The following is a 14,781-nucleotide window of genomic DNA, read 5'->3' as shown; positions in this document are numbered from 1 at the left end:
AAACAGTCAGGATGTGCATTTAGCGTTTATTCATTCATTCTTGTATCCAACAAATGCTTGCTGAGTGTCCAAGACCCATGCGAGGAAGACAGCCACGGACACCACCTGTGTCTGGGCTGGGAAAGACCCATGATAGGAAGACAGCCATGGACACGACCTGTGTCTGGGCTGCAAATGAGACACACCTGCAAATCATGCCCAGGTGCTAAGTGGCACAGGGAACCGCAGTCACCCACAGACGCATTCATCACCGACTTTAAAAAATCCAGTGTGAGAAACAGAACCAAACCAAGCACCCATTCCCCCAGCCGCTGCCTCTGTCTGGTACCTGAATGTGCTCTCCTAGCCCCAGAGCCTTTCTTCAACCACACGTGATGATGTTTATCCAGGGCGACCCATGTTTGTTTAAAAAAAAAACGCTGATTGGTAGTATTTAAATTCTTATTTAAAAGTCAGTTTTCGTTTCATCTTGGATTTCTCCTCGGCCACCTCGAATGGGTATCCAAACAGAAAAGTTGGTAATAAAACTGTGGTCAAAGGAGCTCTGAGTTCAGAGCCGCAGTGGCCCCAGGCTGGCAGCTCCTCGCAGAAAGCACAGAAGCCAAGGGCTGGAGCCCAGGAGCCGTTACTCAGTCCCCGGCTTTTTCAGATGAAGACACAGGTCCAGGTGGGAGGCACTTCCTCAGGCCCCTCACCAGATGCTCTGGGGCCGGCTCCTGGGCTGCCTCTCTCCTCTGTCCCGTCGGGCCTGCACTTCTCTGTCTGATTCCCACCAACCTTGTTCGGTTTCTTTCTGGAATGGGCTGATGAGACCCAGGATGAGCTCCAAAATCTGCTGCCATCCCTTGCCCCCGTCCCCCCAGGGCTCCAGCTCTGCAAGGTGCTGTCCACCTTCCTTCAACCAAGGTTTCACCTCCAGGAGGCTTCTGGGAAAGATAAAATGCAGCCAAGGGCAAAACCTCACAGCGTTACACCGCATCCCTTACAGCCCACCTTGCGAACCTTTCCCGCCCCGGTCCGAGGCCTCCAGGGCTCCCTGGGTCCTGTGGTCCACTCCGAGGGCACTGAGAGCCCTCCCTGGTTTGGGCAGCAAGGTGTGCTTTCTGTCCTGCAGGACAGCGTCCATGCCGAACCCACAGTGAGGTTCCATAGAGAGAGCTAACTTCTCTGCCCTGTGTCCCCTGCTGGCTCTCCCCACACACGTCACATTCGGGTCCGGACTTAGTGGTCTAAATGGCTTTTCTGGGCAGATAAATGTCCCTCCCTCCCTGCGTCATGCTGTGGGGTGAAGGCCACTGGCCCAGGACAGGGTATGGCCCAGACTCAGGCAGGACAACCTGGCTGGCCCAGGCCCTGGAAGGTTCTTCTAACCAGGCCTCTTTCTGTGCCCCAGACTCCGGGAGGCTCCCTCGGGCGACTTGGATCTCCATCTCGCTGGCTGCTCTGCTGATCGGAGGCTTCACAGGTCTCACCTCGACGGTGATTTGCAGGTGGTAAGTCCTTCACTTTTTGACTGTTACTTAGACACAAAGCAATCTCCTTTCCTCTGGACATGGCTGCAATGAAGCTGCTTTATTTTCCTGAAGCTAACACAGGTTACTGGTATCTCAAAGGCATTGATCTCAGAGCTATTTTGTACAACGTAATAGACTCTCCGGATCTTTCATTATGCTTTAAATAATGAAAGTGGAGCGATCATTTGTACACCTTAGGTGGTGTCAGGTATCTGTGGACGAACATTCAGCAATATGGAACACTTTTCTAACGTTAAGTGATTGCATTGAAGTCGTCTCTTGTTAGGAGTAAAGATATTTACAAAAGTTTCTCAGAGAAAAAAGGTCATCCATGAATAAAAAGTTTTATTCTTCAGTTTTATTCCCTCCCTTGAGGGCAGAAATTGGAAGTTGAACTTTCATGTTAAAAATGGCGCTGCTGTTGAAAGACTCAGACCCGCACCTGAGAGGCCCTGCCCTGTGAGAGTGCTCTCTGCAGAAAGAGCCCCTGGAGGCTTCCTCAGGCGTGGCAGCTGGTCCACGTCCCTAGCCCTGAGGAAGCAGCTCTGCTCCTTGCTGCTGCCTCTCACCTTGCTGCTGCCTCTCACCTTGCTGCTCTTGAGCACCAAACTCCTTGAGCATCCCTTCCATTTTTAATGCACAATTTTTCATTTTATATAGACAGTATTAAAAATAACAGCAAACACTATAAGAAGTCATTGCAGGCCCAGGCTGGGCACCCAGGGCCATGCCCAGGATACCTGCAAATAGAGGCCACAGTTTCTCGGCTTCTGCTCTCCCTGAGTGCCAGGCTCCCCCCCCAACATGCCCTGTGCACACTCCTCCTGCAGCCAGCCCTGCCCTCTGCCAGGATGACCCCTGCAGTCGCCTTCGCCCTCCACCCCGGCCTTCAGAGCTCCTCACTGGCCGAGCCCCCAGCACCACCCCATACCACACATGTATGGATTATCCAAGCCTCCCAGCCTCACCCGATACCACATATCTATGGATTATCCAGGACTTTCCCACTCTAAGGCCATCTTCCAGGGTGTTTCTCATCTTCCCAATAATAGAAACTCAACATTCTAGCAAACTTCATTTTTCTAGCACCTTCTCAGTACACTGAGGAACATCTGCCCCTTGAACAGGAAATCTTTTTCTTACAGTTTTTGCACCTCCTACAGGAACTGGTTTTTAAAAACTTGAAAGCTTAGCAACCAGATGTTACCCATGATCTTTATCGTTTCCAAAGGGCCTTGTCAAGAATCCACAGTAATGGCCTCTTTTCTGTTGTTTTTATTTTTGTGAGCACTTGTAAGGGAAGACTCTGTACCTGCCATCTGCTCTGCATCCTGTCTCTCTGGGGCTGAGATATGGTAGTAAAGCCAGTTCCCCATTTCAGTTATTCTGCAAGGCCTCTGACAACTGCTGTGGTTGACCCAGATGCCTGCATTTGATGCATGAGCTTATGATCTATCCGGCATACAATATTTCAGTGACGTATTTCTGAGTAGCTTCATAGCTTCTAACAAAACTAACATACACCATAATTCAGACAACTGTGAGAAATTCCTTCCAGTAGAGAGGTGATAGTAATGGCTAAAGCCATGTGTCAGATGTAATGCTAAGTCATCCTTAGCCACTGTCTCCTCTGATTTTCTGATCAATCATCTGACTCAGGTGCTTGCCATGGCTTGAACTGTGCATTGCCCAGAACATATGTTTATATCCTGACCTTTAGGACCTCAGAACGTAACCTTATTTGGAACTAAGGTCTCTGCAGGTGTAATTAGTTAAAATGAGATTGTCCTGGAGTAGAGGGGCCCCTAATTCAGTATAGCTGGTGTTCCTCTAGAAAGAAGAGTTTGGACAGAGTCGTGCTGAGCAGGCGAAGGCCATCTTGACGGGAAGGCAGAGATCAGGGTGTGGTTTCTCTAAGGTGGGGCCTGGGAAGATCGCCAGCAGCCACAGGAACTGGGAGGGAGGCGGCCGGGGGAGCCGCCTGCAGGCACCTCGATGTGGACTCCTGCCTCCAGAGCTCTAGGTCATAAACTGCTGTTTAAGCAGCCAAGTCTGTGGTCCTCTGTGACTGCAGCCCCAGAAAACTTAATGAAGTGCTATGATTGTGTCCATTTTCAGTGTAGCATGTGGAGGTGGAGCGAGAGCCTGTTACTTGCTCAAAGCTGGTAGGCCCAGAGCAGATCCTTGAAGCCAAGACCTGTCTGGGGCTGGAGGTCGTGCCACAGCTGCCCTGCTTCTCCTCGCGAGAAGATTATATTCCACATGCCAGGGCTGTTGTTTCAAATAATCATTACCAGTGAAGATTGAATAATCACCTACTCTCTCTACAAGACACTATATTGATCTGTTTTGGGAAGAGACTACTTTAACCTTTAAATGGTGTCTCTAGTTTTAGATGGGGTAGTGGCAGGAAATATTCCCTATGTTTTATGAGTCATTTGGTCTTTAAACCTTAAAAACCTTAATTACTAATAATTAAAACCCTCAGCTAACCATGAAATAGACTAAGCAATAAAAATTGAATAGGCTGTAAGCAAATAACTTCAAATTAGCTGGTTCTGTAATTATAACTATTAAATGTATAATTGTAACAAAAACTGATACGACTATAATTTCCTATTCATAAACAATTTTGTATTTGCAAACATCCCTATAAACATCTATCACATTATCATTATGATAAATATTAGTGTCTGTAGCCCACACTCACAAGAAAAATAGCAATTTTCTTTAAGATTGACAGTCATAGATGAAATGAATACCTTTCCAAGTAAACTTGGGAGAGAAATATTTGGCTATAGTTGATTTTAGACTCTGGAGTTCTAAAAATATGCTACCAAGCAGCAATTTAGTTTGCAAAATGCCACTTAGCTGAAAGATATGAAAAAGTGGATGTTAATGTGCCATCACACGCTTGAGAACAGAGGCAGTTACAGAGTCAGAGACCATAACAGGGAAGACCCTGGGGCTCCAGGGCAGAAACATCCTGGACCAAAACCACAGCACCCCCAGACCTGTGATTAGGTGAGCTCAGAAGGTCAAGTCACTCATTCAGGAAATGTCTTCCCACCACCTACCCTGAGACCCCCATTCTGCTCCCAGCAAACGGGCTCAACACAATCCCAGCCTCGCCTCCCTCTGTGTCTCATTCTTCAGCTTTAAAAACATGATCTTATTTCCACCTTAGGGCATTATTGTGCGGTGAGGAGTAGGGAGGAGAACAGAGAGGGAAAGGAAGAGAGACAGAGACAGCGGAGAGAGACACGGGAGGGGAGAGAACCCAGCACGGTGTGGCACACAGCAGGTGCTGAGCAAACACGTTTCCTCTCCTAATGAGACAAAGGTGTTTGCTTCTCTACTTTCCTCCTCGTTTTCTACCCACCCTGCTGTCTGGGGTCTCACACTGTATGTTTTGGTGTGATTATTATTAATGTGACAAATTGTTAATATATTTTCATGGCAAATCTATGATTCAGAGTTAACTCCATCAAACCAACTCCTCCGTCAACTTTCTTGACACTGCATTTAAAACACCTCCACGGTATTATGCTTGTTTTATTGCATTGAAATTGTTTTCACCAAGTTGAATTCTTTCTGTGCAAACTTTTACACTAAAAATTCATTCCTCAAATCAGTTCTTTGGTCCATGTCAGTTTTGCCAATTAGACCTTTCGCCATGGAGGCGTTTTCCTTTGTGGTATGATTTCTTCAGATCCGGCTTTCTTAGCTCAGCATTTTAAACTTAAATTTCATGAAGACTTTGTCTGTCTGTTGATTCTTACTGTCCAGGGAAGATGCTAAATGTGCAGTTCCAGTCCTTCTCCATTCGCTCTTATTTTTATTATTTTTACCAACTCTACTTTTCCACCATCACTTAGTTCTGCGATTTCTGAAATACAATTTTTCAGGTTTTCCTTGTCGCTGATAAACGGTGCCCTATACCTTTTTGCTGTTTTCAGTTGTATTTTATATTGATATTCCTACCTACAGTATGCATTTTAAATTCAAGAAAGTTTGAATCATTTGCATTAATTTCCAGCAAATCCATGGGAAAGCCGCGAGGTCCTTCCCTAGGATGCAGCCAGGTTTGTCCTCCATCCAGGGCGTCTAACCCTTTGTTCCCTCCCGCACCTTCCCACACTGTGAGCTGACGGGTGCTCTTTCTCTAGGCACGGCGCGGGGGCTTCCTGCCATCTCTCCTCTCTTTATCATTAGATTCGCAAGCATGCTGGAGGGAGGCCAGCTGGGACTAGGCCGAGGCAGCCATGGGGCAGTGGGCCACGGGATCCCTGTAAGCCATGGGTGACCTGGTGCCCTCTTCCCCCAGGACCCTCCTCCCCAGGGACTGTCCTCCCCCAGGGCCCTCTTTCCCCAGACCCTTGGGGCAGAGACAGCCTGAGTCTCTTGAGATGGAGTCTGAAGCTTCTGGTCATCTGAACTGCATGTTGATGACAGGAATTGTCTTCAGGACGTCATTAGGGAAGTCCGAGGGAACTGGCCCTTTGCTGGGGGACAGACGTAGAGTGGCCAGCCTGAGCTACACAGCATGGGGGATCCGAACCTGTTGTAGTGGAATCCCTCAGAGTCAATGCGGCGTCTGTGAGGCACTCAGGCCCCAGAGGACCTGGGGAAGGACCTGTGCTCCTTAGAGACCCACGTCCGCCCTGGAAAAGAGCAGGGGGAGCTGCTCCCAGGCTGGTCACACATGAGCCGCAGCAATGACAGCCTCCCACCTCTCAGTACCCCCGTGGCTTCAGCTAAACGCATTGTCCAGTTTCCAGCCCAGAACCCAAGCCTGGTTGCCAGGCTCATCTGCTTTCTCTGGGCAGCTCCCAGCCCCTCCCTCTGCAGCCCCACTTTCTTCACCCACTTCTGAGCAAGTATAGGTGGGAAATGTGCCTTCCTCCCTCTCCTGACCCCAGGCTGTCTACTCCACACCGGCCCTGCCACCGTGCCCTGGCAGTCTCTCTACCCCACACCGGCCCTGCCACCGTGCCCTGGCAGTCTCTCTACCCCACACCGGCCCTGCCACCGTGCCCTGGCAGTCTCTCTACCCCACACCGGCCCTGCCACCGTGCCCTCACAGTCTCTCTACCCCACACCTGCCTGCCACTGTGCCCTCACAGTCTCTCTACCCCACACCAGCCCTGCCACCATGCCCTCACAGTCTCTCTACCCCACACCGGCCCTGCCACCATGCCCTCACAGTCTCTCTACCCCACACTGGCCCTGCCACCATGCCCTCACAGTCTCTCTACCCCACACCGGCCCTGCCACTGTGCCCTGGCAGTCTCTCTACCCCACACCTGCTTGCCACCGTGCCCTCACAGTCTCTCTACCCCACACCGGCCCTGCCACTGTGCCCTTACAGTCTCTCTACCCCACACCGGCCCTGCCACCATGCCCTGGCAGTCTCTCTACCCCACACTGGCCCTGCCACCGTGCCCTCGCAGTCTCTCTGATCTGTCTCCCTCTCCTGCCCCCAGACCATCTACCCCACACAGGCCCTGCCACTGTGCCCTCACAGTCTCTCTACCCCACACCTGCCTGCCACTGTGCCCTTACAGTCTCTCTACCCCACACCGGCCCTGCCACCATGCCCTGGCAGTCTCTCTACCCCACACCGGCCCTGCCACCATGCCCTCGCAGTCTCTCTGATCTGTCTCCCTCTCCTGCCCCCAGACCATCTACCCCACACCGGCCCTGCCACCGTGTGATGCCCAGCCATTCCCACTTCTTGGCTTTTATTCAAGCCTCAATCTCTCCATAGAATACTCCCTCCTTATCATCTCAACCTGGCTTCGAATGTTCAAGTCTGACACATCGCAAAGGCTACACCCAAACACCACCCACTGTGTGCAACCTCCCCAAATCCCCCCCCACTGTCTGCAACCTCCCCAAACCCCCACTGTGTGCAACCACCTCAAATCCCACCACTGTGTGCAACCCCCAAATCTCCCCCACTATGAGCAAAACCCCAAATCCCCCCACTGTGTGCAACCTCCTCAAATCCCCCCACTGAGTGCAACCCCCCCAATCACCCCCACTGTGAGCAAACCCCCAAAACCCCCACTGGATACAACCTCCCAAAATCCACCCACTGTGTGCAAACCCCCCAAATCTCCCTGACTATGACCAAAACCGCAAATCCCCCCACTGTGTGCAACCTCCTCAAATCCCCCCAATGTGTGCAACCCCCAAAATCCCCCCCGCTGTGGGCAACCCCCCCCAAATCCCCCACTGTGTTCAACCCCCCCAAATCCCCTACTGTGTGCAACCCCCCAAAACTCCCCCACTGTGAGCAAAACCACAAATCCTCCCAGTGTGTGCAGCCTCCTCAAATCCCCCCACTGTATGCAGCCTCTCCAAATCCCCCCTACTCTGAGCAACCTCCCCAAATCTCCCCACTCTGTGCAACATCACCAAATCCCCCCACTGTATGCAGCCTTTCCAAATCCCCCCTACTCTGAGCAACCTCCCCAAATCCCCCCACTCTGTGCAACCTCACCAAATCCCCCACACTGTGTGCAACCTATTCAAATCCCCCCACTGTGACAACCTCCACAAATCCCCCTATTGTGTGCAACCTCCTCAAATCCCCCCAACTGTGTGCAACCTCCCCAAATCCCCTCCACTGTGTGCAACCTCAAGTCTCCCACTGTGTGCAACTGCCCCCAAATCCTCCCAGTGTGTGCAACCTCCCCAAATCCCCCCACTGTGTGCAACCTCCTCAAATCCCCCCAACTGTGTGCAACCTCCCCAAATCTCCCCAGTGTGTGCAACTTCCCTAAATCCCCTAAACTGTATTCGACCTCCCCAAATCCCCACCACTGTGTGCAACCTCCCAAAATCCCATCAACTGTGTGCAACATCCTCAAATCCCCCCAATGTGTGCAACCTCCCCAAATCCCCCCACTCTGTGCAGCCCCCCCAAATCCCCCCGCATTGTGGGCAACGTCACAAAATCCCCCAATGTGTGCAACCTCCCCAAATCCTCCACACTCTTTGCAACCTCCCCCAACTCCCCCTGACTCTCTGCAACCTCCCCAAATCCCCCACACTGTGTGCAACCTCCTCAAATCCCCCCATTGTGTGCAACATCCTCAAATCCCCCGACTGTGTTCAACCTCCTGGAATCCCTTCACTGTGTGCAACCTCCCCAAATCCCCCCACTGTGTGCAACCTCCCCAAATCCCCCCACTATGTGCAACCTCCTCAAATCCCCCCACTGTGAGCAACCTCCTCAAATCCCTTCACTCTGTGCAACCTCACCCTATCTCTCCCACTGTGTGCAACCCCCCCAAATCCCCCCACTATGTGCAACCTCAAATCCCCCCACTGTGTGCAACCTCCCCAAATCCCCCCACTGTGTGCAACCTCCCCAAAACCCACCACTGTGTGCAACCTCCCCAAATCCCCACACTGTCTGCAACCACCCCAAATCGCCCCCACCGTGTGCAACCACCTCAAATACCCCCACTGTGTGCAACCGCCTCATATCCCCCCCACTGTGTGGACCCTTCTCAAATCCTCCCTCCAATGTCAGCAACCTCCTCAAATGCCCCCACTATGTGCAACTTCCCTAAATCCCCCAACTGTGTTCAACCTGCCCAAATCCCTCCCACTGTGTGCAGCCTCCCCAAATCCCCCCGACTCTGTGCACAAAATTGCCCCCACTGTGTGCAACCTCCTCAAATCCCTCCCACTCTGTGCAAACTCCCCAAACCCCCACACTCTGTGCAACCGCCCCATATCCCCCGCACTCTTTGCAACCTCCCAAAAACACCCCTCACTGTGTGCAAACTTGCCCAATCACGACACTGTGTGCAATCTCCCCAAATCCCGCCCACTCTGTGCAACCTCACCAAATCCCCCCCACTCTCTGCAACCTCCCCAAATCACCCCCACTCTCTGCAACCTCCCCAAATCAACCCCACTCTCTGCAACCTCCCCAAATCCCTCACACTGTGTGCAACCTCCTCAAATCACCCTGCTGTGTGCAACCTCCTCAAATCCCCCCACTGTGAGCAACCTCCTCAAATCTCCCCACTGTGTGCAACCTCCCAAAATCTCCCCTATTTTGTGCAGCCTCCTCACATCCCCCCACTGTGTGCAACCTCCCCAAATACCCCCCACTGTGTGCAGCCTCCTCAAGTCCCCCACTGTGTGCAACCCCCACAAATCCCCCCACAGTGCGCAACCTCCTCTAATCCCCTCACTGTGTGCAACCTCCACAAATGCCCCCCACAGTGCGCAACCTCCTCAAATCCCCCACCACTGTGAGCAACCTCCTCAAATCCCCCCAACTGTGTGCGACCTCCCCAAATCCCCCCCACTGTGTGCAATCTCCACAAATCCCCCTACTCTCTGCAACGTCCTCAAATCCCCCACACTGTGTGCAACCTTCTCAAATCCCCCCAGTGTGTGCAACGTCCTCAAATCCCCCCACTGTGTGCAAACTCCTCAAATCCCCCCACTGCCTGCAACCTCCTCAAATCCCCCCACTGCCTGCAACCTCCTCAAATTCCCCCACGGTGAACAACCTCCTCAAATCCCCCTACTGTGTGCAAACTCCCCACATTCCCCCCAGTGTGTGCAACCTTTTCAAATCCACCCACTGTGAGCAACCTCCCCAAATCCCCCCACTCTGTGCCACTTCCCCAAATCCCCACATTGTGAGCAACCTCCCCAAATCCCCCCACTGTGAGTAACCTCCTGCAATTGCCCCGCACTGTGCAACCTCTTCAAATCCCCCCCACAGTGCACAACCTCCTCAAATCCCCCCCCACTCTGAGCAACCTCCTCAAATACCCCACTGTGAGCAACCTCCTCAAACCCCCCAACTGTGCGCGACCTCCCCAAATCCTCCCAGTGTGTGCAACTTCCCTAAATCCCTCCAACTGTGTTCAACCTCCCCAAATACCCCCACTCTGTGCAACCTCCTCAAATCCCCCCCACTCTGTGCAACTTCTCCAAGTCGCCCCTACTCTCTGCAAACTCCCCAAATCCCCCCCACTCTGTGCAACCTCCCCAAATCCAACCCAATTGTGGGCAACCACACAAAATCCCGACACTGTGTGCAACCTCACCAAATTTCGCCCACTCTGTGCAACCTCCCCAAATCCCCCCCAACTCTGTGCAACCTCCCAAAATCCCACACACTGTGTGCAACCTCCTCAAATCCCCATACTGTGTGCAACCTCCTCAAATCCCCATACTGTGTGCAACCTCCTAAATCCCCCCACTGTGTGCAACCTCCTCAAATCCCCCCACTGCGTGCAACCTCCTCAAATCCCCCCAATGTGAGGAACCTCCTCAAATCCTCCCACTATGTGCAACCTCCTCAAATCTTCCCAGTATGTGCAACCCCCTAGATCTCCCCCACTGTGAGCAAAAGCACAAATCCCCCCACTGTGTGCAACATTCCTCAAATCCCCGCACTGTGTGCAACCTCCCTAAATCCCCCCACTGTGTGCAACCCACTGAAATCTCACCCACTGTGAGCAAACCCCCACATCCCCCCACTGTGTGCAACCTCCTCCAATCCCCCCACTGTGTGAAACCTCCCCAAATCCCCCCACTGTGGGCAACCCCCCAAATCTCTCCCACAGTGAGCAGAACCACAAATTCCCCCACTGTGTGCAACCTCCACAAATCCCTCCAATGTCTGCAACCCCCCAAATCCCCCCATTGTGAGCAACCACCCCAAATCCCACCACTGTGTGCAACCTCCTCAAATCACCTGGTGTGCAACCTGCTCAAATCCCCCCACTGTGTGCAACCTCTTCAAATCTCTCAACTGTGTGCAGCCTCCTCAAATGCCGCCCTCTGTGCAACTTCCCCAAATTCCAACTGTGTGCAACCTCCTCAAATCCCTCCCACTCTTTGCAAGCTCCCCAAATCGCCCCTACCTTGTGCAACCTCCCCAAATCCCGCCCACTCTGTGCAACCTCCCCAGATCCCCCACACTGTGTGCAACCTCCTCAAATCCCCCCACTGTGTGTAACCTCCTCCAATCCCCCCACTGTGAGCAACCTCCTCAAATCCCCCTACTGTGTGCAACCTCCTCAAATCCCCCACTGTGTGCAACCTCCCCAAATCCTCTCCACTGTGTGCAACCTCCTCACGTCCCCGACTGTGTGCAACCCCCACAAATCCTCCCAGTGTGCGCAACATCCTCAAATCCCCTCACTGTGTACAACCTCCCCAAATCCTCCCCCACTGTGTGCAACCTCCTCAAATCCCCCGCCACTGTGAGCAACCTCCTAAAATCCCCCCACTGTGAGTAACCTCCTCAAAACCCAACTGTGTGCAACCTTCCCGAATCTCCCCAGTGTGTGCAACTTCCCTAAATCCCCCCAACTGTGTTCAACCTCCCCAAATCCCCCCACTGTGTGCAACCTCCCCGAATCCCCCTACTGTGTGCAGCCTCCCCAAATCCCCCCCCACTCTGTGCAACCTCCTCAAATTCCCCCCACTCTGGGCAACCTCCCCCTATCCCTCCCACTGTGTGCAACCGTGCTAAATCCCCCCACTATATGCAACCTCCCCAAATCCCCCCACTGTGTGCAACCTCCCCAAATCCCCCCCACTGTGTGCACCATCCCCAAATCCCCCCACTGTGTGCAACCTCCCCAAATCCCCCCACTGTGTGCAACCTCCCCAAATCCCCCCACTGTGTGCAACATCCCCAAATCCCCCCACTGTGTGCAACATCCCCAAATCCCCCCACTGTGACAACCTTCCCAAATCCCCCCACTGTGTGCAATCTCCCCATATCCCCCCATTGTGAGCAACCTCCCCAAGTCCCCCCACTGTGAGCAACCTCCCCAAATCCCCCGTGTGCAACCACCCCAAATCGCCCCCACTGTTTGCAACCTCCTCAAATCCCCCACCACTCAGAGCAACCTTCTCAAATCCCCCCAATGTAAGCAACCTCCTGAAATCCCCCCCGCTGTGTGCAACCTCATCAAATTTTCCCACTGTGTGCAACTTCCCTAAGTCGTCCAACTGTGTTCAACCTGCCCAAATCCCTCCAACTGTGTGCAGCCTCCCCGAATCTCCCCCACCCTGTGCAACCTCACAAAATTACCCCCACTGAAACCTCCTCAAATCCCTCCCACTTTTTGCAAACTCCTCAAACCCCCCACACCGTGTGCAACCTCCCTAAATCCCCACCAGTCTGTGCAACCTCCCCAAATCCCCCCACACTGTGTGCAACTACGCCAAATCGCGCCACTGTGGGCAACCTCCACAAATCCCGCCCACTCTGTGCAACGTCCCCAAATCCCCCCCACTCTGTGCAACCTCCCAAAATCCCCCACACAGTGCGCAACCTCCTCAATTCCCTCTAGTGTGTGCAACCTCCTCAAATCTCCCCCACTGTGTGCAACCTCCTGAAATCTCCCCACTGTGTGTAACCTCCCCAAATCCCCCCACACTGTGTGCAACCTCAAGTCCCCCACTGTGTGTAATCCCCCCAAATCCCACCACTGTGCGCAACCTCCTCTAATCCATTCACTGTGTGCAACCTCCCCAAATCCCCCCCAATGTGTGCAATCTCCTCAAATCCTCCGCCACTGTGAGTAACCTCCTCAAATCCCCCCAGTGTGTGCAACTTCCCTAAATCCCCCCAACTGTGTACAACCTCCCCAAATCCCCCACACTGTGTGCAACCTTCCCAAATCCCCCCAACTCTGTGCACCCTCCCCAAATCTACCCAACTCTGTGCAACCTCCTCACATACCCCCCACTCTGTGGAACCTCCCCAAATACCCCCTACTCTCTGCAAACTCCCCAAATCCCCCCCATTGTGGGCAACCACACCAAATCCCGCCACTGTGTGCAACCTCACCAAATTCCCCCCATTCCGTGCAACCTCCCCAAATCCACCCCACTCTGTGCAACCTCACAAAATTCCCCATACTGTGCGCAACCTCCTCAAATCCCCCCCACTGTGTGCAACCTCCTCAAATCTCCCCACTGTGTGCAACCTCCTCACATCTCCCCACTGTGAGCAACCTCCCCAAATCCCCCTCCTGTGTGCAACCTCCCCAAATCCCCCCACTGTGTGCAGCCTCCCCAAATCTCTCCCACTCTGTGCAACCGCCCCAAATCATCCCCACTCCGTGCAACCTCCTCAAATCCCCCCACTGTGTGCAACCTTCTCAAATCCCCCCACTGTGTGAAACCTCCCCAAATCCCCCCCACCGTGTGCAACCTCAAGTCCCCCACTGTGTGCAACCGCCCCAAATACCCTTACTGTGTGCAACCTCCTCAAATCCCCGTACTGTGTGCAAACTCCTCAAATCCCCCCACTGTGTGCAACCTCCTCATATCCCCCAACTGTTTACAACCTTCCCAAATCTCCCCACTGTGAGCAACCTCCCCAAATCTCCCCCACTCTGTGCAATCTCCCAAAATCCCCCACACTGTGTGCAAACCCCTCAAATCCCCCCACTGTGTGCAACCTCCTCATATCCCCCCACTGTTTACAACCTTCCCAAATCGCCCCACTGTGAGGAACCTCACCAAATCCCCCCACTGTGTGCAACCTCCCCAAATCCACCCCACTCTGTGCAACCTCCCCAAATCCACCCCACTCTGTGCAACCTCCCCCTATCCCTCCCACTGTGTGCAAACCCCCCAAATCCCCCCACTGTGTGAAACCTCCTCAAATCTCCCCACTGTGTGCAACCTCCCCAAATCGCCCCCAGTGTGTGCAAACTCAAGTTCCACACTGTGTGCAACCCCCCCAAATCCCCCTACTGTGTGTAACCTCCTCAAATCCCCTCACTGTGTGCAACTTCCCGAAATCCCCCACACTGTGTGCAACTTCCTCAAATCCCCCTACTCTGTGCAACGTCCTCAAGTCGCCCCACTGTGTGCAACCTCCTCAAATCCCCCCACTGCCTGCAACCTCCTCAAATCCCCCCACTGTCTGCAACCTCCTCAAATTCCCCCACGGTGAGCAAACTCCCCAAATCCTCCTACTGTGTGCAAACTCTCCACATTCCCCCCAGTGTGTGCAACCTTTTCAAATCTACCCACTGTGAGCAACCTCCCCAAATCGCCCCACTGTGAGTAACCTCCTGAAATTGCCCTGCACTATGCAACCTCCTCAAATCCCCACCGCTGTGTGCAGCCTCCTCAAATCCTCCCTGCTGTGTACATCCTCTTCAAATCACCCCCACTCTGTGCAACCTCTTCAAATCGCCCCCACTCTGTGCAACCTCCCCAAATCCCCCCAGTGTGTGCAACCTCCCCA

General features: G+C 53.2%; 1 protein-coding gene across 4 annotated transcripts in view; it reads left to right on the top strand.

Moving 5' to 3' along the window:
• TPO (thyroid peroxidase) overlaps window positions 1–14,781 on the top strand; it is a 127,364-nt gene that overhangs the window by 94,979 nt on the left and 17,604 nt on the right. For all 4 annotated transcript variants that reach the window (XM_063594672.1, XM_063594675.1, XM_063594674.1 and 1 more), the window contains one exon: window positions 1,394–1,493. In XM_063594672.1, coding sequence (XP_063450742.1) covers window positions 1,394–1,493 — 100 coding nt within the window. The remainder of the gene's footprint in view (window positions 1–1,393; window positions 1,494–14,781) is intronic.

This window comes from Pan paniscus, chromosome 12, assembly GCF_029289425.2.
Source record: "Pan paniscus chromosome 12, NHGRI_mPanPan1-v2.0_pri, whole genome shotgun sequence".
Lineage (NCBI taxonomy): Eukaryota > Metazoa > Chordata > Mammalia > Primates > Hominidae > Pan > Pan paniscus.
This window is presented reverse-complemented; position numbering and strand designations above follow the sequence as displayed.